This window comes from Pagrus major, chromosome 4 (genome assembly GCF_040436345.1).
Source record: "Pagrus major chromosome 4, Pma_NU_1.0".
Taxonomy (NCBI): Eukaryota; Metazoa; Chordata; class Actinopteri; order Spariformes; family Sparidae; genus Pagrus; species Pagrus major.
In genome coordinates, this window is record NC_133218.1 from 21615143 (window position 1) to 21639858 (window position 24716).

Here is a 24716-nt window from a genome sequence, read left to right on the forward strand (position 1 = left end):
GGAAGTTTTGTCTGCATGATGAAACATCTGGTAAACTCACATTTTATAATGCATTTCCTTCCATAAAACCAGGTGGCATATATAAAATAATAAAACTGCATCACTTCCTAACAGATTTCCTTTAGTTTGGACATTTCTTTTGTCCGGATTTAAAAACCACACACTGTCTCCGTCCAGTAGCCAAGACTCAGATTGCAAACAGATGTTGATCCACAGAGGACACAACAGTAGACTTTATCTGTGCACATTAGCGACGTGCTACAGTATGTAACACTTAGATAATCTTCCATTCTTGCTCACGCAGATCAACATGGCAATAATATACCATGCAATTTCCCAAAAGACCCTAATCCAAAGCAGGTTTAACACAGTGATTACAGCCAGACACTTGTGTGACATAACTGTTTTATCAGAGAAAAAAACCTCCTAACCATTACCAGATCTTAAACATTTCAAGCTACCTCAGATCGAGTTCTTGTTTGTGTTGTGAGAGTGAATGATGATCAACAGGGGGGATATCAGTTTTCCACTGCTGCTGTGGCTGGGTTGATAAGTAGTGAGCGTGATGAGGAGAGGAACTGAAGGAGCTGTAGACGGTGATGTCATACATTTCAGAAAAACAGCAGAAGTGATTGCACAATCTCTTTCTCACTGAGGTCGCTGGGAGTTTTGAGTGGCACTGGCAGATTATTCTCCTGTATTTCACCAGTGAGGTTTGGTTGTGAGTGATACTTTTATGATGCAATCTGATAATGAATGAATGGCTTCCTGTGATCAATAATGTTGTATTATTATATCATCTGTCAATCTACTCGAGTCCTTTTTATGTCGTATCATTACTTTGAAGGACCTTTAGGTGATTGAGTCCCGACATTTATAGAAATTGAAGTTAGACAACTACTTCATCGACGGAGATATGAAGATTTTTATCATCAGCTGTCTGATACAGTATTGATTGAGCTTCACTGTGGCAGATATTGATTTTTACGTCAGTATGGTTGTATATCCGCTGCTGCCTTCGCAAGGTTTCTCCAGAAAAATATGACTTTTATGCTTTTCAGCGTACCTCGTGTTTCAGTAACAGTCTGAATAAACATAAACACTGTTTGTTTTTACCCAACAATCACCGTAAAGGATAAGTTCAACCAAAAATGAGAAGTCAGTCATTATGTAGTCACTCTAATGCTGATGGAAAGGCGATGGTGATTTCTGGGACTTCACAGAAAAACAGTGAACAGTCAAACATAAAATGTCTCCTTACAGTTTATCCATCGTTACTGAAGTTGGATTGTACCGGACGAGCTGTATGCTTTAAAACATGTCCTCATATACTTCAGTTGTTTAGGAGAATGCTGCAGCGCTGTTTTGCTGTGAAGCTCCATGAATGTTTTGTGGATCGGCATGAGTCGATAATGACTCATACGTATTTTTGGGTGAGGTCATCCTTTGAGATGTTGAAATACATGATGAATATGAATGTATTTTTCTATCACGTTGTTCCTGAAACAATTTACAGTGACAGTGCTGTTTCCACTTTCAGACAGCATTGTGACACAGTTTGGATGAGTAGGTTTGACTGTGATAAATAACCAGGTCCAGGGTATCTTTGTACTCTCCGGCTCAGACTGGCTCCATCCTCTGTTGTTGTTGGCTGGAACAGTTTTACAACCTGCAACAGTTTTCCTCATTATGCAACGCTGACATCCTGTACAGTACAATTACTGTTGTTTCGTGCCAGGTTGATGATGATGAAGAGTTCTGTGATTCCTGTGTCCGTTTTTCTTTTCTCTCATTGATGTGCCAGGTGATACGGGAGCTGGACAGGGAGCCCATTGTGTGTCAGAGAGTGTTTTGTTCAAAATAAAATGTTGGGACGGCACCGTTGGCTCATTTGCCTGGGAAACTTCACAAAAGTACAAGTATATTTACACCGCAGTTTGATAAAGTATATTGGGTGGATCTGTGTATGCAGAATATGAAATAAACAGTCGTAGAAATGAGTGACTAGATGAACAAAAACAGGCCTGTGAGTTTCTATCAACATTTATAAACACATAACGAATAAGAGCCAATTGTGAGACTGTACGCGTGTAACACTTTGAGCTAGATGCTCACAACAGCATGCTTACATGACACTGTTAAAGTTGCAGTATGTAACTTTTTAGTAACAGTTTTGGGACTTCTATATGGGCAAAGTGCTCTGTTTGTACTCACCTCATCAACCTCGTCAAAAAAACAAGCCTGTTTTGCTCCAATGTTTACAAACTCATGGCTTTAAAGTACATTTAAAACTCATGCAGCTCTTGGAAACTGCTATTCCTCGTCTCTGTTTATAGACCGATTAAAAGTTGCATAGTGCACCTTTAACATGCTGATATAAAATATGTGTAATGGTAACCGTGTTCAACATCTTCCTGTCACCATCATCTTTAGCATGTCAGGATGCTAACATTTACTAATTAGTACAAAACACAAAATACAGGCTGCAGGAAATGTCACAGGTTTTGCAGATATTTGATCAGAAACCAAATTATTGGACAAATTGAAACTGTGACCTGACGGTGGTGCTGATGGTATAAATGTTGAGTTATGATCATCTGGACCGAAGGGGCAGACCGACCAATATTGTCAACCCTAAAGCCAAACGTGCTCTCTAGCAGGGCTAAAAGCAGCATAAATACTCAGTGTGGCTGACATTGTTGCAGTGAACAAACAAGACAAAAAAACAAAATCTCATCCACACTGGAACAGATGTGGTTTCCCATCATTTGGCGAAGGTGGGGACACAACCAAAGAGTCACTCTCTTGCAGAAACGGAGATATTTTATTTCACTATCAGCGAATCAGTGCTAATGTCTGTATAGGCCATATATCAAAAAGACATGTCAGTGGGATGGACATTTAGTTTTTTTTATTATTGTTCTCAGAGATTTTCTGTCTTGCCTGGATCTCACAAGAACGTTCTGCCTACGAGTGAGTCATCTGATTGGGGAATAGTTCATTGTGCAAACATCTTCCCCTCTTCTCCTGTTAAAGCTCCGGCTGAATCAAGCCAGATTTTAAAAGACTTGAACCTCATGAAAACTCATGATCTTGTGTGCTTCTTCCAGCTGTTGAAGCTGTTTCCTGCCTTTTATCTTGGGACTGAAAGCATGAATAAATTATTATCTTCACATAAATGTTCTCCTTCATGATCTGGATCAAAGTATGTATTCTGTCCTTGAGCGGCTCGATCGTTTGTCTTCATTCATGTCAAAGATATTTCAAGATGATTTAAGCATTCATTAAGCACCACACAGCAGCTTTGAAAAATAAAGAGAACAGAAAAAGATGTTTCAATGAAAGGACTGGTGAAATTCTGCCAAGCTGCTGGAGGAGATCTGGCAGGCGAGCTCTGTTTCTTCAATTAAATCTCTCTTATAGACACACTTTCTCACAATGAAGAATAAGGTGACTTATTATTTTAAAGTATCTTATTAATTTCATTATGTCATTGCTTCATGAATTGCGCTGATGTTTATAATGTATTTCTCCAGTTTTACGTCTTTGTGAAGCACTTTGTAACTTGCAGTGATGGAAAGTAACTAAATACATTTACTCAAGTACTGTATGTAAATTCTACTTTTTACCCTATTACATTATTACATCAATTTTAAATTATTCATTTGGTAACTTAAGTTACTAGTTAATTTGCAGATTACATACTGCATTAGAGCCAAATTAGCTAATTTTAATTAAATTAATTTGGTTTATCAACAATCAGATAAAAAAATATAGTTACTTCAACCATATCGGCTGCTAATAATTTTATATTTTTCAGTAAGATTTTGAAAGCAGGACTCTTACTTGTAACAGAGTATTCCTACACTGTGGGATTACTAATTTTACTTGAGCAAAAGATCCGAGTACTACTTCCACCACAGGCTCTTGTTCACTTATTCTTAATGGACACTCAGTGGATTACTCACTTTGGAGTGAGCAGTAAACTGAGATTTCAGACAGTTACTAATCATGGAATGTAACTAAATACATTTACTCAAGTACTGCACTTAAGCACAATTATGAGAGGTTTGTACTTTACTTTGAGGATCTCCATTTTCTGCTACTTTATACTTTGACTCCACCACATTTTGTACTTTTTACTCACAATATTTAGTCACTAAAAGTAATATTTTAACACAATATCTTTAGTAAGTAATACATTTGAGTATTTCTTAAGACACTGGTGACTTGCTTTTGAAAAGTGCTATTTAAATAAGGTTATTATTATTATTATTACGTATTTTTCCATTGTCAAAAACTCCCAAGAAAACACAAAAAACAACAATATGTAAGTTTATTTCTCTGAACCGTATAAACTTCACCAGCGACCCTCTGCCCATTTGTTCCTATGGGACATAAATCTCCTGCCAACGTTTTAAAAAAAACCTCTACTTTTATTACTTTAAAATGGGTCATTTTCTTTTTTTTTAGTGAATGTTAATTAGTGAATGACTATTTCACAGATTTCGTACTCGAGCAGGTATTTACAACAGCTGGATGTTGTAAATTAAAGACATGTTGTGGCGACAGCTTCATCTAACATGTCTGCACTTTTCTGTCCAGGATAGATTCAAATTGAGGACAACGTTTTTGTCAACAAAAGTGGTAAAGTGTCCATCAGTTCATTAAAATATCAAAATGTACACACACCACATGATAACAATACTGACAGAAGGATTAATCCAAGTGACAAGAACTTCTTTTGAGAACTGAGCGAGCCAATTGGCTGTCCGCAATCACCTGATCGTAAAGTGATCACCTGCTCCTCATTCAGCGCAATCATCCATTCAGTACATGAATACCTGCCCACCAACACCAGTCTTCTGATGTGCAAGATAGTGGCACAGTGTTTGTTCTTTCCATGCTCATGTTTTTGGATTTGTTTGCCTCTGCCTGCCATCATGTTGCTGATCTCTGCCTTGAATCAAGTGAAGCTCATTTTATCCCTACATGCTCTGTTGTTGAGTCTTGCCTTTGAGTTCACACATCACCTACCAGAAACATTGCAATACAAAAACAGAGAAGAGGCTTGAACAAGCTGCTACTGTGTCACTGAGTAGAGCGGTGGCTATGGAGGGAAAAGTGGGACTTGTTGAACAGATCAGTTTTCAGCTCACAGAGTTTAAAATGGTACAAGACGTGTTAAGATGACTTTTACTGAACTATAGATTTGTTCTGCAGGCCTGGACATGAAATGTGATTTAATGCATTAATGTACTCAATGCTTGAGTACATTAAGGAAGGAGATTTTTCAGTTTTGCCTCCTCTAAGCCAAATATCCTCTTCCTCCTCCTCCTCCAGGCCTTAGCACCGGGGTCTCCAGAGGTCTCCAAACAACGGTCCGGGAGGAAAATGGATGACCTCGTTGAACGCATACCATCCGTCTTCCAGGTCAGCCACACATGTTTCTAATCTGGCCCTTAATTCTGCATGTCCTCATGCTTTACTGGGCAGGAGCCGGCCAGAAAACATGAAGGAGGTGCTGTAACCTTTACATGTGCTCTCCATAATGTGTCAGCAGAAAAACACATGTGCTCTCCCTCTGCTTGTATCAGGGTTAACGTACTGTATCTTTACAGGCGTGTAAGTGGAAATAGGTTTGCACTTTGGCTGTGTTTGGAAATGATGATCGGTCGGTCTGACATTGGGCATGTGTTCACTGTGTCCTACTTTCCTCTGTGACTGAGAATCCTGAAGTTGATCATTAGAGATGTGTTGCAGCGTTTTTTAAAGGTTTTTGTTTATAGCTTTTTCCATCTCAAAACACTACCATACCTCAAAGAGCTTAAGCACTAAGGAAAGGCATACAATTGAGATTTCATGATCATCTAATTGTGGTTTATTATCTTTTATTAGCATCAGATGAACAGATGAATCATTTAAAGGTGCAATTTGTAAGAATTTTAGTTAAAAACATTCAGAACCTGATGAAGGTTTTGTACCGAAACATTGTCATTAAAATTCATTCTTGATTGCAAGTGAGGTGAACAGTGTGTGGGAGTTTTTGTCATGATTTTGTAGGCCCTTGTTGTGCAAAAGTTTTACTCAGTTAAAACTGTTGAAAAAATTAAAAATATCAACAGGAAATGAAGGAATAACAGTCCTGACGTTGAGTCAGAGACGTTGATGTTTGTGCTGCAGAGAAATCTATTGAAGTCAGCATGCTAACCAGCTAGCCCCTAGCCATTTTGTACCTCAAGAAACAGTCCAATAGAAAACAACACCAACACTCCCCCGATGCTCTGAGCTCTCAGTCCAGGCGGAGTCAGAAAACACGACCGCTAGCTGCACGGTTAGCTGAGCTCACGAGCTAATGGCAGCTACAATTAGCAGCAGTTAGCAGCCATGTTTGGAGTTGTTTAAATTTGACATGTGGTCAATTCTAACATATAATACCTTTTTTATATTTAAGTAAAATGTATTTAACTTAAAACGGCTATAATCAATATTTTGATTAACAATGTATAAATGACAACGTGAAACCGAGAATTATGACCTGAATCTGCAGCTCCAATTGGCTTTGCAAAGCTTTATAGTGAGTTTCAGCTCATTGTTTGTCTGTCCAACTGCAACTTTACTGTTTCGGTTCAATCTCACTGCTAACATAGCTTAGTTTTTGACTGCTGCCCTCTAAAAACCTGCTGTATACTACCCGCTCAGCTCTAAACAGCAGATAAAGTAGGTGATAAGCTGGTGAACACAGTGGAGTATTTTGCAGCTAAAGGGCCAGATATTTCCCTCGTGAGCTGGTGGAGACCGAAACAGAGCTAAGAGTGAGAGTGAATATTGGACTCACAGTCAACAAATAGTGAGAAACATGAATGAGTCTAAATGAATAATGTTGCCCTGTTACTGCTGAATTTGTAATATAGTCGCTAAGAAGTTTGACATATCATGCTAAATGGTGATGATGTGTCAGTGTTGTGTTCACAACTTATGTCCAATGCCCCCAAGTGGCCGGAAAACATCTGTTACTGCAGTTTTAAGAATATTTACTTTTGGTTTACTTTTCCTGTACTGATGTTTACTGGAATAGGGACATAGCTGAAGGATGGTGATGATATATGTGTCTTAGTTTATAATGTCCTTATTTTTGTATTTGGATTGGAACTACATCATACTTTGCACATTACATGCGACTGCTTGATGTTTTGGTGCCTGGCAGAGAGTTAAAGTGATGTATTATGTCTGCGGTCACAGTCTTGCTATCCAACTTTGTACCCAGCTGCCCTGCAGAAGCTGTTCTAACGCACTTACTTTCATCCTTAGCTGTAATGCACTAACCAGTTAAAAGGCAGCAGATCCAAGTGAATATAAATAGATTATCATTGCTTTTGTAGAAGGCTCGCGCAGACATCTCTGATTAATTTAATCCCTTCCAGCCTTCAGGTGAACATGTTGAGGCACAACCATTGTTCCACCATAACGTCAATTAAATACAGTGTTTGACCTGAAACATTTTAATCATCACATGTCACAGAACAGTCTGTCAACCTTAGTCTGTTTGTGTTGTGACTTCCTCTGTGGTTTATCTACTCATACTTTAACAAGCACCTTTCTCCCAGACACAAAGTGCCCCATCTTTAATCTGCAGTAACATTTTTCCACAGACACAACCGATTTTATTTTACTGGCTTTGGACTGTGAGTAATGCAGCCTGACTATGTTCTACAACTTAAGTGTTACTTTGATCTGTTAGCAGATGATAAGTATGACACAACAAGAACATGCACAATTGATGAATCCATTAGTAACTTGACAGAACATTGCAACTACTTTGATAATGGAGTAAGTTATTTAGGAAGCAATACTTGTTTCCTTATGCAACTTTTAATATAAGAGAGAAGTTTATATATATATATATTTTCTTTATGTATTTTTATACGTTATTACGGCGTTATTTTCTATCACACTACCTTGCTCGGCTTACCCACCCTACTCTGCCTCTGATTGGCTACATCCTGCCCATTAAGTAATGCACATGTGCAACTCTCATCAAAGATTGAACAGAGGCGAGATGTCTTACACCGTAGCTAAAATGGAGCGAGTGTGTAGAGGATGCTGCAGCAATGCACCATATGAGAAAAATGTGTTGAACCTACCCTTTAACCTGTAGCGCCCTGGAGCATGCTAAAAGCCATACAGTATCTCGGTGTCAAAGATTCTTATCACAGAGACACAGACTGAGCTTCATGAAATGTTTTCTCCAGAGCAGACCAGGACATTGAGGAGACAGAGGTTAGGCAAAGAGCACTGGGGTTGGGGGGTAGTTGTTGGTCCCTTTAATGACTCTAACAGTGAAAGTATGCAGAGCAACTTCTGCTACTGTCATTAGGGGCCCAGCATCACACAGAGGGAGAAAGCCCACTCCACTTCCTTTAGGTGAGTTCAGAGGGGAAAAAGATTCAGCTTCGAGGAAATGACCAAGACATTTAGAAGTCAACGCGTTTGACTTTTGTGAAAGAGCAAGTATTTTACCTCTGATGAAAATAGACAACTTCTACAAACAGAAGAGGTTTTCACATTAAAAACCTCGAGTACTACATCCACTGAATACAGCAAACTGTCAGCGTCAGGTTTAAATCTCGGCGCTCCAGTTTTGATGTGAAACACTGCTGTAGAGGAGTGTCTAAAGGACTAAAATTAAACAGATGAATTTTAATAGTTGGAAAAAACAAACCAATGAAACATCTTTCCGTCTGTTACATAAAGTGTTAGGTGAAGTAAGTATTTATGTTAATGACAGATGTTTGAGTGAATACCAGCCTGATGACAGACAACCTTCACCCTCTGGATGACATAGTGCAGCTTGTTTAAAGCCCCAAAAAAGGAAACTAATAATCTCTTTCATGAAAGTAGTCCGTCTTATTTAATTCCACAGACTTCGTCCAACCTGTCTGGAATCCAGTTCGTTAGAAAGTCGTCTGCTCCTGTTGCGCGGCAACCAAACTTTGTGTGTTTGTGTGTCCATTCTCTCACTTTCCTGTCCACACATCATCACCCTCCACCTCTCTCCTCCTTGTTTACAGAGACAGAAAGTCATTTGAGGACCCTAGAAGATGTGCCATAAAGTCTTCAGGCTTGTAAATGTTAGAAAAACACACCGCTGCAGGTCGGCTACTGTCCACTCGGGCTGAGAGTGCTGAGACATGAAAAGAAGCTCACATCTGGAGCCTGTGCAGTGTAGGCCAGTGGATAAATGTTGGAAAATGATATGTTTGAGGCTGGCGTAACTAGATTTGTTTGAATTGAGATATCAACACCAAACTCAATTGGCCGTGCTGAGAAAAACATTTGTACCCATATGCCTTCATAATATGAATACAGCAGTGTTTTTCCACCATCTTCTTCTCCTGTACTGAACAAATTACTGAATTGAAGATGCATGTGTCTTCACCAGCAGTGATTTCCCTGGAGCATTGCTTTGATCCTTCATTAACTGCCTCCTGATTTCACCGCACTGACTCTTATTTCCTCCCACCAAACTGAACTACCTCATGCTGAGGAAACGCAGTAATTGGTGGAAGGTAAACATGAGGTGCTTGTTGAACAGAATTGTTTTTCCTCCGAGCAGAACTGTTTTCAGACCTTCCACGCACTACCAGCACAATGTACTTTATTGATCCCGCAGTTGGCATAACTTTGCTGCCAGTGACACCTGTCATTAGTCCCTTCACCTGGCCTGGGACCTGAACGCAGTCTGGAAAGACTGAAGTGAGGGAGCAGGTTATGTTCTTCCTCCTGCTGGGTTTCCTTTGCCTTGTAATTGGGATGATGAGGTCAGCTAATGAATGTTGTTTGGAAAAACAGCAGATACCGACCGACGACCTCACAGGATCTTTAACAGACATGACTGACACAAGTGTATTTTTTTTTTTTTTAAATCTGCTGCTCCACATCCTCCAGACCCAGTAGACAAAATAATGTAAACACACAGGGGCAAAACACCAAAAACATTCTGGATAATTTTGGATTTTATTTAAATTAATTATAAATTATTATTAGTTTTAGTAAGAAGGAAGGATATTTTGACCCCATGCTTTGTGTTGGTCACATTTTTAAGGTAACCATAGCTGCAAATGTCTGCTGTTGGTTGAAAACTGTACCTGAGCATCAGCATTTTGTTCATATTGGAGAAAAACGAGAGGTTGTCTAATTGTTTTCAAATGCTTCCTGCCACAGCACATCTACAGTGACACTCCTCTCCACAAGTACTATACAAAATAATGTAGAAAACCTGTGGTGCATGTTGTATTGTCTCAAATAAGAGCCATTCTGCTTTCAACCAATTAAATTAAAAATGGCTAAACGGAAAATCAAGCATGCACTGTGCAGCTACGAAAAAACAATCAGACTGACACATGCTGAAAATTGTCTTTCAACCTAGAATTATAAAACTTTGCAGCAGTGTTTGCAATGGTTTCTTTGAACATCAGATTCATTCATTTTATTTATTAAGGCGAACTTTACTAAGATAGTGGATACTAACTGACTTTATGCTCCCACATCATGTTACTCTCTTGGACTCAACATTAGGTTATCTGTCCCTCTGCTACTGAAACACCACTGTGAAAACCCACAGCCACACTGCTAGTACGTACTGTACATATTCATATAGTGCGGCTCTGCGAGGTTTTGAGGGTTTGTGATGTTGGCAGCGCAAATCAGTGTCAAATTTCTCCTCTGTGACTGCAGACATTAAAAATGGCTTCAAATGAAACCACCAGACGAATGTTGCTGGTCTGTTAATATTACATAACAGTGTTTAAACATACAGCACATCAGTGGTTTTCAAACTTTCTGTGTCCAAGGCACCACCAAAGGGCCAGCCAAAATCTCAAGGAACACCTGTGTGCAAATGAGCCTCCAGTATATAACACGTTATCTAATCACTCTGTACTTGCTTATTTTTATCTGCTAATGCAGACAAAATTTGACAAACATACCCTGAAGGTTTTTAAAGGATTTTAGGGTATAGAATTAGTGTCCGTATTGGGAAATGAATGTGCACAACATACTGATGCAGTAAATTTGTTACTTGTTGCATAGTTCTATATTGTAACATTAACATATGGTTGTAACAACAACCCCAGCAATCCAACAGCACACCTGGACTTGCATCAGGGCACACCATTTGTGAACTACTGGAGTCGATGCCTGGAAGATAAAATGAACAGGAGCAGAATGTTAATCGGCAAATGTATGGCTTTATTTAATAAGACTTTATATTCTGAATGCAAAATCATTCAAAGTCGAGACTGAGAGAAGAGGAGAAGACAAACGTCCAGTTTGACTCATTCAGCATTGATCTTCAACATGGGGCAGCTTCAATTTATTAACACCAGGATTTTTCACTCAGACCCCCTGACTGTCCTCCTTTCGCATGCAACACTATATAATAACCATTGGGTGTCATGGTTGTACAATGAAGGTGATGAATTATAAGGATAATAGTGTAATCAAAAGACACTGTGGCAGCTGCTGAGAGAGGAGGGAGGGCTGCTGGAGGCAGGGAGGTATAAAAGAGACAGTGAAGGAGTATGTGGAAGCAGAGTGAAGAACAGAGGAGGAGGAGAGAAATGTGAGGGAGTAATATAAGGAAAGAAAATTAAAGGGAAAGAGAAAAAAAGAGGACAATCCTACACAAAACCCTGAAACAGGATAGTTCATTCATCAAGAAGGTAAGACAGAAAGAGAATATTAAATATCTGCTAACCAGGTACTTTAATTATGTAGGCAGATGAATAGCACAATCTAAATGCAACTCATTATGCAACTGATTAAACATGTAATCAGGAAAAAGTATCTGATTTAGTGGTTTGACTTTAAATAAGTTACAGCCAGTTTAAATTTCAGAGACTGTTATTCTAATATTGTTATTTGTAATTTTAATGATTATCTAATTATCTAATTCATTAGTCTTTACTTGCATGTCTGTTTAAAGCTTTTATTGTAATTACTGCAGTCTCATCTATGGCATGTAACACATCCTAAAGAACTCTTGCACTAATTATTTTATCGATATCTTTTATGTTCCTTAAACTTGAAAGCAAATTAGTCCGTTATATACAATTTTACCTTTCTCTCTTGCACTTAAATGCAAACCTTGTGTGTGTGGGGGGGGGGGTGTTTGGATTGTGTAGCCAGCCTTTTGTCAGTGGATGCAGAAATGTTTGAGTACTCCAGTGACAAATGGTGATGACTAACACAGATGTGTAATCTGAGTGGGGGGCTCTTTCCACTCACATTTTTTCACCCTAAAAGTGGAAGGAATTTATCCTTAAAGAAACAATCTTGTTCTAGATATGAACTATTGTTTTATTCATTTTGTGTAAACTTGAATATTAAAACTCAATTTTAGTATATTTTCATACATCTAACTGTCTGATTGGCTCATCTCCCCGCCAGGGAGGCTCTGCTGCTTGGACTCTGGTTCCTGGTGTGAAACGCACGTTAGGAGAGGTGAAAGTTCGAGGGTCGGACATTACGGCAGTGTGTGAGAATGTCGGTGTGGCCACTTCTTTTCACCCTGGGAATCACCACAGCCACTGTTGCAGGAGTTGCAGCTCAAGGTGGGTCAAACACAAATATCCTGCTTGTTATTGACACATATGTACTGAAAAACACAGCACCCTACCTGCAAATGTACATGCATTTTAAGTAACAGTCAGATGGGAACACTTACCAATGTATACACAATATGGACACACGGTAAAAAAATGAGAGAGGCACACCTTTCCACCATTACCTCTTTACAAAGGAAAATTAAAAGTGTATAATGTGTGGCCTGCAACTGAAATTTTTTTTCCTATTTGTGGATTTATACACAAACTAAACTCGATTGGTTGTTGGCAGTCATGTTTTCTGGATCAGTATATTCCCATACAGTAATTTTCCGTGACTGTTTTCTCAATCAGTGTCAAGACCGGACAGTTGTCTAACGCAGTAAGTCGGTGTTAGACAGCTTCAGCTGAATTACTGCTTGCAGATGTTACAGAAACACACAACTGCATTCAAATGTAGTTATATGAGTGCAGTAAAAACATATTTTCCTTCTAAAACTATTTGGTTACTTATAATGATAATTTATATATTTAATTGTTTGATTTCATGTTCGAGATGAATACAACTCACTAACTTTGGAGCAGTGACAATTGAAGTACATTGTCAGATATTAATGTAGTGCATGGTATAATAATTGTCAGATACAGCCTTGAAATATATCTTGATGTTTGGATTTTTCTCTTGTAGGATCATGGAGAAGAGACAACAGAGAGTCAAGCCCCTCTGTGTACAACTCTGATGGTAAGTCATTTATTCTCTGATGGTTTGAGTCAAATTCCTAATGTGATAACTACAGTATATTGAACACAGCTAGTATGAGCTTGTATTCAGGCAATGTTTGTTGTTGTACTTTGTGTCCAGACAACTTTGAGTGGACCACATGGTTTAATGTTGATCACCCCGGAGGCCGTGGAGACTACGAGCAGCTGGACGCTATCCGCTTCTACTACCGTGCCCGGGTGTGTGAGAATCCCCGAGCAATCGAAGCCAGAACCACTGAATGGGTCTCAGCTCGTGAAACTGGGGAGAAGGTCCATGCGGACCCCACTGTGGGCTTCTGGTGCTTGAATGAGGAGCAGGGTCCTGATCGCAACTGCTCCAACTACGCAGTCCGCTTCCTCTGTCCCAAAGGTTCAATCTTGTAACATCTTTATTATTCATTAAGTCGAAGCCATAAACTCTTCTGACTTTGTTGGTGACTCGCATACAAATAAGAGAGGACCTCTTTGATGATCAGTCTTTTCTGGTGATTATTTGACTGTCACTTGCGCTTTTTTTCCCCAACAGATTCCAGTGTGAACAGCCAGGGCACCTGGGGTCCGTGGTCAGACTGGAGCCAATGCCCCGCCCTCTGTGGTCAGGTGGGGGTCCAAGTGCGCTCCAGAACATGCAAATCTCACTCTCTACCTTGCAGTGGGCCTAAATTGGAAGGGAAAGCATGCAATGGACCAGAGTGCCCGAAAATAGGTGAGCTACATCTGGCAGACAGATTATTCTCCTGCAATTCAGATTTGGGAGACCCAGTGTTCACAAAATGGCTAACCTTGTTCAATCCCACCCTTAAGATTGCTCCCTGCAGTGTGTGTTGGGGAGGGTGAATGCTGAGTGTGACGCATGCATGTGTGAAGAACACATCCTGCTGGGTTCTGTTCGTGGTGCTGGTGGTCTCACCGCTGAAGGGGCTACCATCCTTCGTTCTGACAAACTGCTTACCCTCACTGACCACAACGGACATTTCCGCATCCCCGGTATCTGCCCTGATGGCAACACCACCCTGACAGTGAGCCTGCAGGGTCACGCCACCCTCAACGTTGTTGTTCCCCACAGTTCTGAACGCACTTCTGTCCTCAGTGTCCAGCTGAAAAGAGCAGGTGCAGTGAATGTCTGTGGTGTTGCAGTTCTTGTTAACTTTTGTAACCAAAAAAGTTCATTTTGAGCTTTGTTAAGCATCTAAGGAAACTAATAGGTAAGGTGTGTTTTATCTCTTATTTTCAGAGAAGCTTCACGTGTTGAGCAGCCCTGAGAGTAAGGTCAGGAGGGAGGGACAAACTGCCGCCTTCTGCTGCAAAGTGTCAGGAACACCACAACCAGACAAGTATCAATGGTAGGACTCGTAATAGTGGAACTACAGCCTACAAATGTTGATGAGTCACATAGATGCATCTAATGATTAAATAGCATGGAATATTCACCAACTTTGCTTCTCTTTTCTTCTGTGTGAACCAACAGGTTTCATAACGACAGTCTCCTGGAAAAGTCTGACAGCACCTTGGTCCTGAAAGATCTGCGACCTGAGCATAGTGGAGAGTACCACTGCAGAGCAAGTGGTCCATCTGGGGCTATTAAAACCAAACCAGCTACACTGAAAGTCTTAGGTGTGTTCTCAGTAAATAGATAAACATATTAAATAAATGAACAGACTTTGTGAGCATTTAGTAGAGTAATGTATGGTAATGTCATTAGGGTACATTGATATATTTGAGTCCTAGTGATTTGGACTTGAGTCGACTGAAGTCACTGTTTTGATGACCCAGACAGGAAATAAATGACTTGACTTGTGACATGATGACTCTAATGACTTGTCTTGGGACTTGGGAACTTGCCTCAACTAACCTTAACCTTGACTGAATGACCTGAGTCATGTCTGTGGGGTACATATTGTGTTATACTTCAGAAAGATGGCAGTATGACCAAACTCAATCAACATTTTTTATCTCATGTCTTACACAGGTAGAAATGAACATTCGTGTAATCCAAAGCCTGAATCCCACCTCATCCGTCTACCACACGATTGCTACCAAAACAGCACCGACTCCTTTTACTACAATGTTGGAAAGTGCCCCTCAAGTACATGTACTGGAAAGCTGGACAATGGCATCAGGTGCAAAGACAAAGTGACTTACTGCTGTGGTGTGCAAAAGATGGAGGAGAGGCAGCTAACATGCCAGGGCTACCAGCTGCCCACCATGGTGGTGACTGAGTGTGGCTGTCAGAAATGTGTCGATACCAAGACCATTGTGTATGGTAGGGCCATTGCTGCAGACAATGGGGAACCAATGAGGTTTGGCCATATCTTCATGAATGGAGTCAGAATCAGCCGCACAGGCTACAAAGGTACATTCTCTGTCCAGGTTCCTCCAGACACAGAGAGGCTAGTCCTGACTTTTGTGGACAACATGCAGAAATTTGTCAACACCACAAAGGTACTTCCATTCAACACGAAAGGAGGGTCTGTTTACCATGAGATCAAACTTCTAAGAAAGAAAGCTCCCGTGACCATCAGCTCTACTGAACTCAACACTCTGGAGCTTGGAGAGGTGGAGGGTCAAGAGGCAATGGTTCAAATCCAGATTCCACCCAATTCCTTCTATACAGAGAGAGGAGAAGTCTTCATGGGTAATGTAAATGCTAGCGTAACGTTCCTCGACCCTAGAGATGTATCCACAGCTGCTGCAGCTCAAAGCGATCTCAACTTTGTAGGAGATGAGGGAGATACCCTGCCGCTGAGAACCTACGGGATGTTCTCGGTTGACTTTAGGGGTGAAGAAAACAATGAGCCCCTGAACGCAGGTGAAGTGAAGGTGTTCCTGGACTCTGCCCAGGTGAAGATGTCTGAGCACCTTAATACCATGAAGCTTTGGTCGCTGAACCCTGATACTGGCTTGTGGGAGGAAGAAGGAAGTCTGCTGGTGGAGAAGAAAAGAAGAGGAAAAAGGGAGGAGAGAACCTTTCTGATTGGAAACATGGAGATCAGAGAAAGACGTCTATTTAACTTGGACGTCCCAGAGAACCGCAGATGTTACGTGAAAGTGAGGGCCTTCCGCAGTGAACGCTTCATGCCCAGTGAGCAGGTGGAGGGAGTTGTTGTGAGTCTTATAAACATGGAGCCCACAGCTGGCTACTCCTCTAACCCACGTGCCTGGGGCCGTTTTGATAGTGTCGTCACCGGCCCCAATGGTGCCTGTCTTCCTGCCTTCTGCGATGAACAAAAAGCTGATGCCTACTCTGCATATGTCATGGCCAACCTTGGAGGAGAAGAGCTGGAGGCTGTCCCTTCTTCTCCCAAACTCAACCCCAACCTCATTGGAGTGCCTCAGCCTTACCTGAACAAGCTGAACTACAGGCGGACTGACCACGAGGACCCCAGAGTGAAGAAGACTGCATTCAGCATCAATGTGGCAAAACCAAGTGCCAACACAGCAGAGGAAGGCAATGGACCCGTGTACACATTTGAGAACTTGAAAGAATGTGAGGAGGCCCCGTTTAGTGCGTCACACTTCCGCTTTTCAAGAGTAGAAGGAGACCGCTACGATTACAACACAGTGCCGTTCAATGAAGATGACCCAATGAGCTGGACGGAGGACTACCTGAGCTGGTGGCCCAAGCCCATGGAATACCGGGCCTGCTACATTAAAGTCAAAGTCAACAGCCCACATGAGCTCAATGTGCGGTCCCGCAACATGGGTGGCACCCACCCGAAGACAGTAGGCCAGCTGTATGGTCTCAGAGACACTCGGAGCATCCGTGACATGGACCAGGCAGCTGTTTCAGCTGTGTGCCTCGAATTCAAGTGCAGTGGGATGCTGTATGATCAAGAACGCGTAGATCGTACCCTTGTGAAAGTGATTCCACAAGGAAGCTGCAAGAGAGATCAAGTCAACACAATGCTTCAGGAGTATCTCGTCAACCACCTACCTCTAGCAGTCAACAATGACACCAATGAGTTCACCATGCTTGCACCTCTTGACCCTCTTGGCCATAACTACGGTATTTATACAGTGACAGACCAAGATCCCCGCACAGCCAAAGAGATTGCACTCGGACGATGCTTTGATGGCACTTCTGACGGTACATCTCGTGTCATGAAGAGCAACGAGGGCATTGCACTGACGTTCACCTGTGGAGATCGTGAGGTGACACGCCAGAGTGTCTTCCAGGCCCTGCAGAACCCTCAAGGTCAGACACTAACAAGTGTGGTGAGAGGGGAAGGGAGACAGAACCGACGACGCCAGAGGGCCAATGCGCCGCGCAGCAGTCGTAGACGTAGCACCAGGAATCCTACAGGAAGACGTGCTGTCGCCATAAGTTAAACAACACTGAATGTCACAGCTCCACATGGAACCAAAGTCAACACTTGCAATGTAGATGGGAGTGGATAGAATTAACCTTATGTTTTGATACAAATGTTTTACATTGACTTTTTTCAAATTATTTGAATATGTAACTAAACAATGCTAGGCCAATTTCTTGCAGGTTCTTCCCGAGGTATTTTCAAGGATTTTCTGTCTTACTTTACATTTTCGTACTGTGGTATATATTTACTTGAAACTGTAAATAGAGTATTTATTACACATGCCTTAAAAATAAGTAATCAGTGATCTGGGTGCTGTGTTGTCAAATTAAAGTCTCTATCACTGATGTTGTAAACAGGAACAGAAACACAACATGTACTTTTGACCAGTGATTTATTAAATTAGATGCTTATAAAACACTGCAGATGCTGTATCTTCCACATTGTATGTATCCAATTGTCCATGTAAAATTGAAACTGGTCAATTGCTAGAAAAGAAAAGGAGAAACAGCCCCTTTCAACTAACTGTAGCCAATATGAAGACATGGTGGGGTGAAGCCCATAAGCCCCCGCTCCTCATCACACTTGATACAAGCCTGCAGAAGCAATGATTAGGAGACCAGTCGTAGCAAGTCAGTCCACTTGCCTGATCCATACTTTTTCAGCATTAGTAGAAATCAAATTAGTAAATTACATGTTTTGTCATGCACAAAAAATACCTATAAGCACTCTTTGCTCCATATTTTCAAGGATATTCCAGAGATGTATCAAGAGAATGGCTGTGAGGTTTTAAAGTCACAATTATTATACTTGTCTATCCCTTTTACCTTAACAGTGAATGTCATGTGCTCTCTGTAAAATTACAACTACTACTTACATGTTGCGTCAGTCTTAAATCACCCACAATGCAACCTTTCTAGAGATAAAGATGAATAATGTACTGAATAATTGTTCTGAATTTGGCAACCAACTTATAGATACTATATACTTTCCTGTAAGAGAACCATCCACAGGTCAGCGATACCTATAATATATACATGACATTCTGGTTATAGAATTTGCATAGAACCTTTTGTTTCTATGTCACTACTCTTATAACTGCAATACTGTATCTGCCATTTTGACAGGAGCAACATTTAATAAAAAATGAGCCCGCAAAACTCAGATGACAGCAGTTACAATGTTTTCTCCATTGAAGCTGGGTCAACCAACAGATACTACATGATTATTTGTGTGTGAGTCGAGGCTGAATGAGACAGAGAAAAGGCAATTCCATATGTATGAACATAAAGAGATGGTGAAACCGGATGCTCCCTGGTATAGTCCCTCTGGTCATTGAAGCAAAATGAAGGGGGCAACACATAGTTCAGATTTTCCAGGATGGCACTGGACAGCATGAGAAGGTACAGCTTCATTTCTGAGGGTTGAGAGGAGGAAAGGGCAGTTGCAATGGAGCCAGTGTCACATGAAGTCCTCATAGTCTTGGGCGTAGCCACCATCAAACGCTGCATAGTCAAGGTCATCTCTCATCTGTGCTTTCAAACCGCCTCCAGGTACAACCCCTTTCTTCTTCTTCTTTCCTTTGTTTTGCTGTAAGTGCAAACAAAGATACTTTTAAAAAAAAGGTACCCTATATACGTCTATACATTTACAGCAACTGGTTTGATTTCTACGTCAGAGCATACATTGGGTGACAGGGCTAGGTAAACAGCACCCCCTTCTGAATACTAAAAACAGATCAGAACAAGCATGTGGTCACTTACTTTTTCTTGTTTCTGTTTTTCACTAAGTAGGACTGAAAGGGAATTACTGACTTTCTTCAAGTCCTCTACTTCCACTGTAAAAGAAGAAGAAATATAGTTGTTGGTCAAGCTCTGATAGAAATTTAAGGAACTGATACAGTGATTAAGTGTAAACCAATGTTGATCATTTAAGAAGATTGTAAAAGATACTGGGCTTACATGAAATACAGAGTTCCCGAAACAATGAATCCAAGAAACTTGAATAATGCACAGATTTTTCGAACTGGGAAAACTTTTCTTTCAGCAATTTTTCAAACTCTGCGAAGTCTTCTTTGGAAGATGGACACATGGCATCAATCCCAGTGACACTGTTTGAAGTGCTGCTGACACCTGAAGAAATATAGAAAAAAAAATAAGTCATGTTTCTTCGAGGAAGAAACAAGGTCACAGACGCAAAGCCCTACTTTTATATTTGACCTCCAGTGTGTCACTAGTGTTCATACCAATGATCCAACTCAAGGGTGTAAAGCTGGGATGAATTTTGAGGGTGCTAACATGACATGACATGACATGACAGCAATAACAAAAAAATGCAATAAAGAAAAGCTAAACCGGATTTGTTGCAATTTAGAAACAGTGTTACATAGTTGGTCCACCAGAGAGCACTAGCAAGCTGATTTTTCAATTGTAAAATGTCCAATTAAATATGTATCTCAGTCACTATTCTTCAAACAAATATAAAGGGATCCATATCACAATTGTTTATGTTTAAAACAATTACTATACGTTGATATATCATTGGCAGATATTTTTGAAATCCTGAGAATATGTATATATTAAAAATCCTGTATCCATCCGTCTATACACAATGTAATGTATATACAGTTTATAGCCATCACTCAGAACATGTTGAAGTTGGTATGGTTTTACAACAACTGGAACAATTTATTCAAATGAAAATGCCACAAAATTGAGCATTTTTCTCAAAGTATACAGCGATTACAAAAACTATTCACAGAGTAAAATACATTTTGTTAAACATCAGAAACAGTTCATTTTCAAATCATTGCTTTGTTCAAGCATATTTAACCGTGACTGGACACAACCTACATTTTAGTGATTAGTCTTGAAACCACTCAGAAGAGACAGTGTGAGAAAATAGTGGCGAGGGTTCAGGAATGCTGACTGGTTAAGATGGCTACAAAGAGAATTTACTAGGTAAAACAAATGGCCTGTAATCACGAACAAAAGCATATATTGTTTTGTGGAGGTTTTCTGAAGGTTCAAACACACAGCGTCAGAGTCTGAACTCATGACACGTCTAAACACAAGCATATGAACAGACTAGCATTTCTGTTTATCATGAGTTGCTGTAAGTGGCACCTACAGTATTAACAACAGGTGTGTTATGGTGGAAAGTAGAAGAAACCAAGGGAGCAATCAAGCAAAGACTTTAGCAATCCAAGCGCTAAAAAATTAACTTAAATATATTGGATATAAGTTGCATACCCCATATAAAAAAGGTATGCAGTAGTTGTACAGTTTCATTTACACAAAAAGGGAAGTGGTGTATATTTTGGAAAACTAGGTTTTTGCTGGACAAAAAGGAACATGGAGCTTTCACATTTGATATTTCTTATCTGAAGTGTAATTCTGACTTACCAAAAGCATCTTTCGCTAGCTCCAAGTCTGCATCTTCCTGTAATTTCTTCACTCTTAACTTCTCTGCTTGTTGTTCTTCTGGCGTAAGCTCCTCTTGCTGTGATAACAGATGCCACAGAGTTAAACATTATTGAAGAAGGCACAGAGGACAGCCGTTGTGTACATTATATAGAAACTATTTAAGTCATAAGGGGGGAAAAAAGAAACACTCACTTTTTCCTCCACCACTTTCTTCTGCTCCTGCTGTTTTTTCTTTAGCCGGTTTTCTTTCTCTTTGATCTTCTCCATTAACTTTTTCTTATCAGAAACCTTTCCCTCTGAAAATTTAAATAATGGAATAAATAAAAAATGCAGATAAAGCAGGCAACTTTGCCACTGATTAACATACAATACAATGGGTTAACATATTTACTGTTTCATTAGAACGTACCCGATTTTGTCATCTCTCTTTTTTTCTCCTCATCTTCATCCTCATCATCCCAATTGTCCTGAGAATTTAAAAAGATGGGATAGTTGCCATTTTATTATAGAGGCTACACAGGCAAACTGTAAAAAAAACACTTATTGAGAGTGAGACATGTCAATTAATGTTCACAAACATAACACACTAACTGTATGTAACTCACAAAAACAGACTTTCACAAATAAGATGCACTGCAAAAAATTACCCATACACATCCATGACTTTACAAACACAAACATGTATCTAATATATCAACACACACTGTCCAAATTAGAGCACTACGATGAAAAATCTGCCCTAATTCTAATGATGAGGTGTCCAGACGGGTTGACAGCCTCAATAAATGCAACTAAACAACAGGAACAGTCAATATCAAAAGTATGCATGGCTAGTCCATCCACATCTTGATACTAAAGATGGGTAAATATTTCAATATAATTTCTATTCTATATCTAATCTATTAATTTCACTTATGCTATTAACATAAAATCTGATTATAATGATGTGATTTTATTGTTTTAGACATGTTTAATGTCCATTGAATAAATCTTAGTAATCTGTCTTTTAAAACCAACAAAATGTGATATTAACTTTTTGTTTGTTTTGTTTGAATTCAATGAATTTTGTCTGGTGTAATATTTAAAAAGGGGGACAATGCTGAGACAGATCTGATTATAGTGTGTGATTGTATACCATCAAAATTGTGATATCTCTATTGATCTATCTCGAAATACACACTACTCAATTAATTCTGGATATTGGGATGTGTGTGCATATGTGCATGTATATACAATAAAAGTCAAATGAAATGTGTCACATTATTTGTGGGGACCAAAAATATTCACAAAACACAAAATAAAAATACAGATATGTCACAGAACAGATAATCAAGTGAAACACCAATATATCCCAATACTAATTTTGAGTAGTGTACATATTGTTACTGTAAATATATACGATGTAATATTGAGATAATGAACCACACCAGTCTGACTTGACACAGCTATAAGAAGGCACTGCTAGTGCTGGGAACTGGTCCAAACACCAAGTTCAAACGTGCAATCCAAGGTCTGCCAAGTAGTCTGTGGTGTATGCACTCCAATATAATCCACATTAAACATCCACATTGTTAAAAATTTAAATCCCATCATTTACCTAAATTTATTAACCTGAATTAATAATCTCAGCCTGCTAAATTCAAGCTTCACAAACTGTAAAATAAATGATGAAACTTTACACACACACATTTCTTGATGAGCTTTGACAGGCAAGCTACTTTATAACTCAATCCCATCCACTTTATTATATTATAAATGTATTCATTTTGAACAGTAGTTTGGTGCATTAGCACATGCTTTGTCACTGACATTTCCCCCTCTTGCTGAATAAGACCATGGTTTGTACCACAGAGGACCTGAAATCATCAGTTTCTTTAGTCCGGCCACCATATGTGACAGAAAACGGAACAATTGGAAAGGCCTTTTACCAGCATTTTCGCTGGGTCAATTATCTGAGGTTTCTGGACAGCAACCATGTCAACATTCAGTCAATAACCACCTGTATGTCAGTATCAACTGAGCATCAGTTTCCTACTGCACGCCTGTTGTGAAATCGGAAAGTTCTCGGCCTTGTTCTTGGCTGAGTCGAGTCATCAGTCCAGATGATGATTTCATCCGATTGTGGCTAAAGTTGGTTAGCAAGCTAGCGATGCCTCATGTTGAACGTAACCCAATCTATGAGAATCCGGGACAGGACACAAATGCTAATCTCCGACAATCATTTAAATGCAGCCAACTTCGGCCACTGATGGGATAACAGTCTACATCAACCACACATGAGCCCGGTACTCCAAACCACTAAAGTTAACGACGCAATCGTCGAGGTTACCTAACATTAAAGCGTATTTTTCAGACGCAATCTGCCATGGGAGCTAGCGAGTTTGCTAGCTAGCTTAAGTGGCCCGGTTAGACGTTAGCTTCGAGGTACGTTATCCAAGTGTAGCCCGGCTGTCTGGGAATTAACATCGCCAACTGTCAGCTTACACATTAAAAAAACAAGCCACAACAGCGTCCAGACATTGTTTATTTCGCTGACAAGTTAACATTCACACGGACACCGGTGCGTTACGACAGCTGAAAGCCGAGCAGAGTTAGTAGCCCAACGTTAGCTGGCTAAATTAGAGTAAGTGGTGGAGCCACATGAGTTAGCCGCCAGCTAGCTAGCACAAAGCTAACACAGGCTCCGAGGGCAGGATTGACAGGCAGCCTGTAACCGCGTTGAAGCATGGCACCGCGGCGGGGGCGACGCGGCTTCGACCCGACGTTAGCTGGACACGAACAGCTTGTTTCAACGCCGACACGACAGACGACGGCTGACTTTGGACCCCGAACGAGCGCCGGTCGCGTTAATTTACCTTAACATCTTCCTCTTCGTCTTCGCCTTCCCATTTGTCGATGGCTGCCGCCTTTTTAATCGGCTCCTCCGGCTCGAAGGTTTCAGCGTCTGTAAAAACGACAACATGAAATGTGTTAGGCCAGTCCACATCTAACGACTGAGTTTGCAAATAACGGAGTGTTAGGCTCGTATAAAAACAAAGACTGTGTCAAGCGAAGGATGTGCAGATAGCTATCCTTCCCAACTTAGTTTCTCACCCCAGTCCGCCATGTTGGCTGTGTTGGTTGTGTTTGACAGGCTCCCAGTGAAGTCAGTGCTGCAGCCCGTTGGCCACGTCTAGAAACAGCTCCCACCTTCCGGACGTCACTGTCAGCTTATCTACTGAGGCAACATGACACTGGTGTGGCAGCCAGGGTCTTTTTTTTTTATTTAATTAAATAGTAAACATAAGGAGGATAATGTGGCGGGGGTTAAACGTGACACCCCACAGGGCAGAACAAGCCTCATTTACTGCTCACTTAATGGTGTTTTTCATTCAGGATGTTCGCTTTTAGGCCTGTGAGAAAGTCCTAAAATGTCTGAAATTTACAAATTCTGATAATACAAATATTTAAAGGTCCACTGTGTAACAAACTCTCTTTGTTTTCGTGAACCTAATTTTAAAAAATGGCCTTAAAGTGGTATACTTGCAGGTGTATTTTTGGACCTCACTGCTTCCCATAGATCGAGTGTCACCTGTGTGACCTAACAACACCACATGAAGGCCAAAAAGGGAAAG

General features: G+C 40.4%; 2 protein-coding genes across 4 annotated transcripts; one reads left to right on the forward strand and one right to left on the reverse strand.

Moving 5' to 3' along the window:
- The first annotated feature begins 4914 nt into the window (after window positions 1–4914).
- On the forward strand, window positions 4915–17969 carry cilp (cartilage intermediate layer protein, nucleotide pyrophosphohydrolase). Of its 3 annotated transcripts, none has more exons than XM_073464587.1 (10): window positions 4915–4970; window positions 5344–5433; window positions 12451–12614; window positions 13294–13347; window positions 13468–13737; window positions 13894–14073; window positions 14172–14477; window positions 14602–14710; window positions 14836–14981; window positions 15337–17969. In XM_073464587.1, exons 3-10 carry the CDS (start codon window positions 12545–12547, stop codon window positions 17694–17696), a joined length of 3495 nt encoding a protein of 1164 aa, XP_073320688.1. In that variant the 5' UTR covers window positions 4915–4970; window positions 5344–5433; window positions 12451–12544; the 3' UTR covers window positions 17697–17969. The 3 variants fall into 3 exon arrangements, with proteins under 3 accessions (XP_073320688.1, XP_073320690.1, XP_073320689.1); XM_073464589.1 differs by having other exon boundaries at window positions 12500–12614; XM_073464588.1 differs by having other exon boundaries at window positions 4933–5172.
- An 85-nt stretch (window positions 17970–18054) lies between these two features.
- eif3jb (eukaryotic translation initiation factor 3, subunit Jb) lies at window positions 18055–24316 on the reverse strand. Its single transcript, XM_073464590.1, has 8 exons — window positions 24196–24316; window positions 23958–24046; window positions 21512–21569; window positions 21295–21398; window positions 21082–21178; window positions 19639–19809; window positions 19441–19514; window positions 18055–19267 (listed from the first exon to the last, which is right to left on the reverse strand). The coding sequence occupies exons 1-8, from the start codon at window positions 24206–24208 to the stop codon at window positions 19139–19141; spliced, it is 735 nt and encodes a 244-aa protein (XP_073320691.1). The 5' UTR covers window positions 24209–24316; the 3' UTR covers window positions 18055–19138.
- Window positions 24317–24716: the final 400 nt, after the last annotated feature.

Bases quoted from the DNA above. Each gene is read 5' to 3' on its own strand.
- eif3jb (XM_073464590.1), bottom strand. The intron at 21,399-21,511 runs GTACGTTCTAAT...TTAAATTTTCAG, and splicing joins AAGAGAGATGACAAAATCGG to AGGGAAAGGTTTCTGATAAG. The intron at 19,268-19,440 runs GTAAGTGACCAC...TTGCACTTACAG, and splicing joins AAAAACAGAAACAAGAAAAA to CAAAACAAAGGAAAGAAGAA.
- cilp (XM_073464587.1), top strand. From the start codon at position 12,545: ATGTCGGTGTGGCCACTTCTTTTCACCCTGGGAATCACCACAGCCACT. The intron at 13,348-13,467 runs GTAAGTCATTTA...CTTTGTGTCCAG, and splicing joins CTCTGTGTACAACTCTGATG to ACAACTTTGAGTGGACCACA. The intron at 14,982-15,336 runs GTGTGTTCTCAG...TGTCTTACACAG, and splicing joins AGCTACACTGAAAGTCTTAG to GTAGAAATGAACATTCGTGT.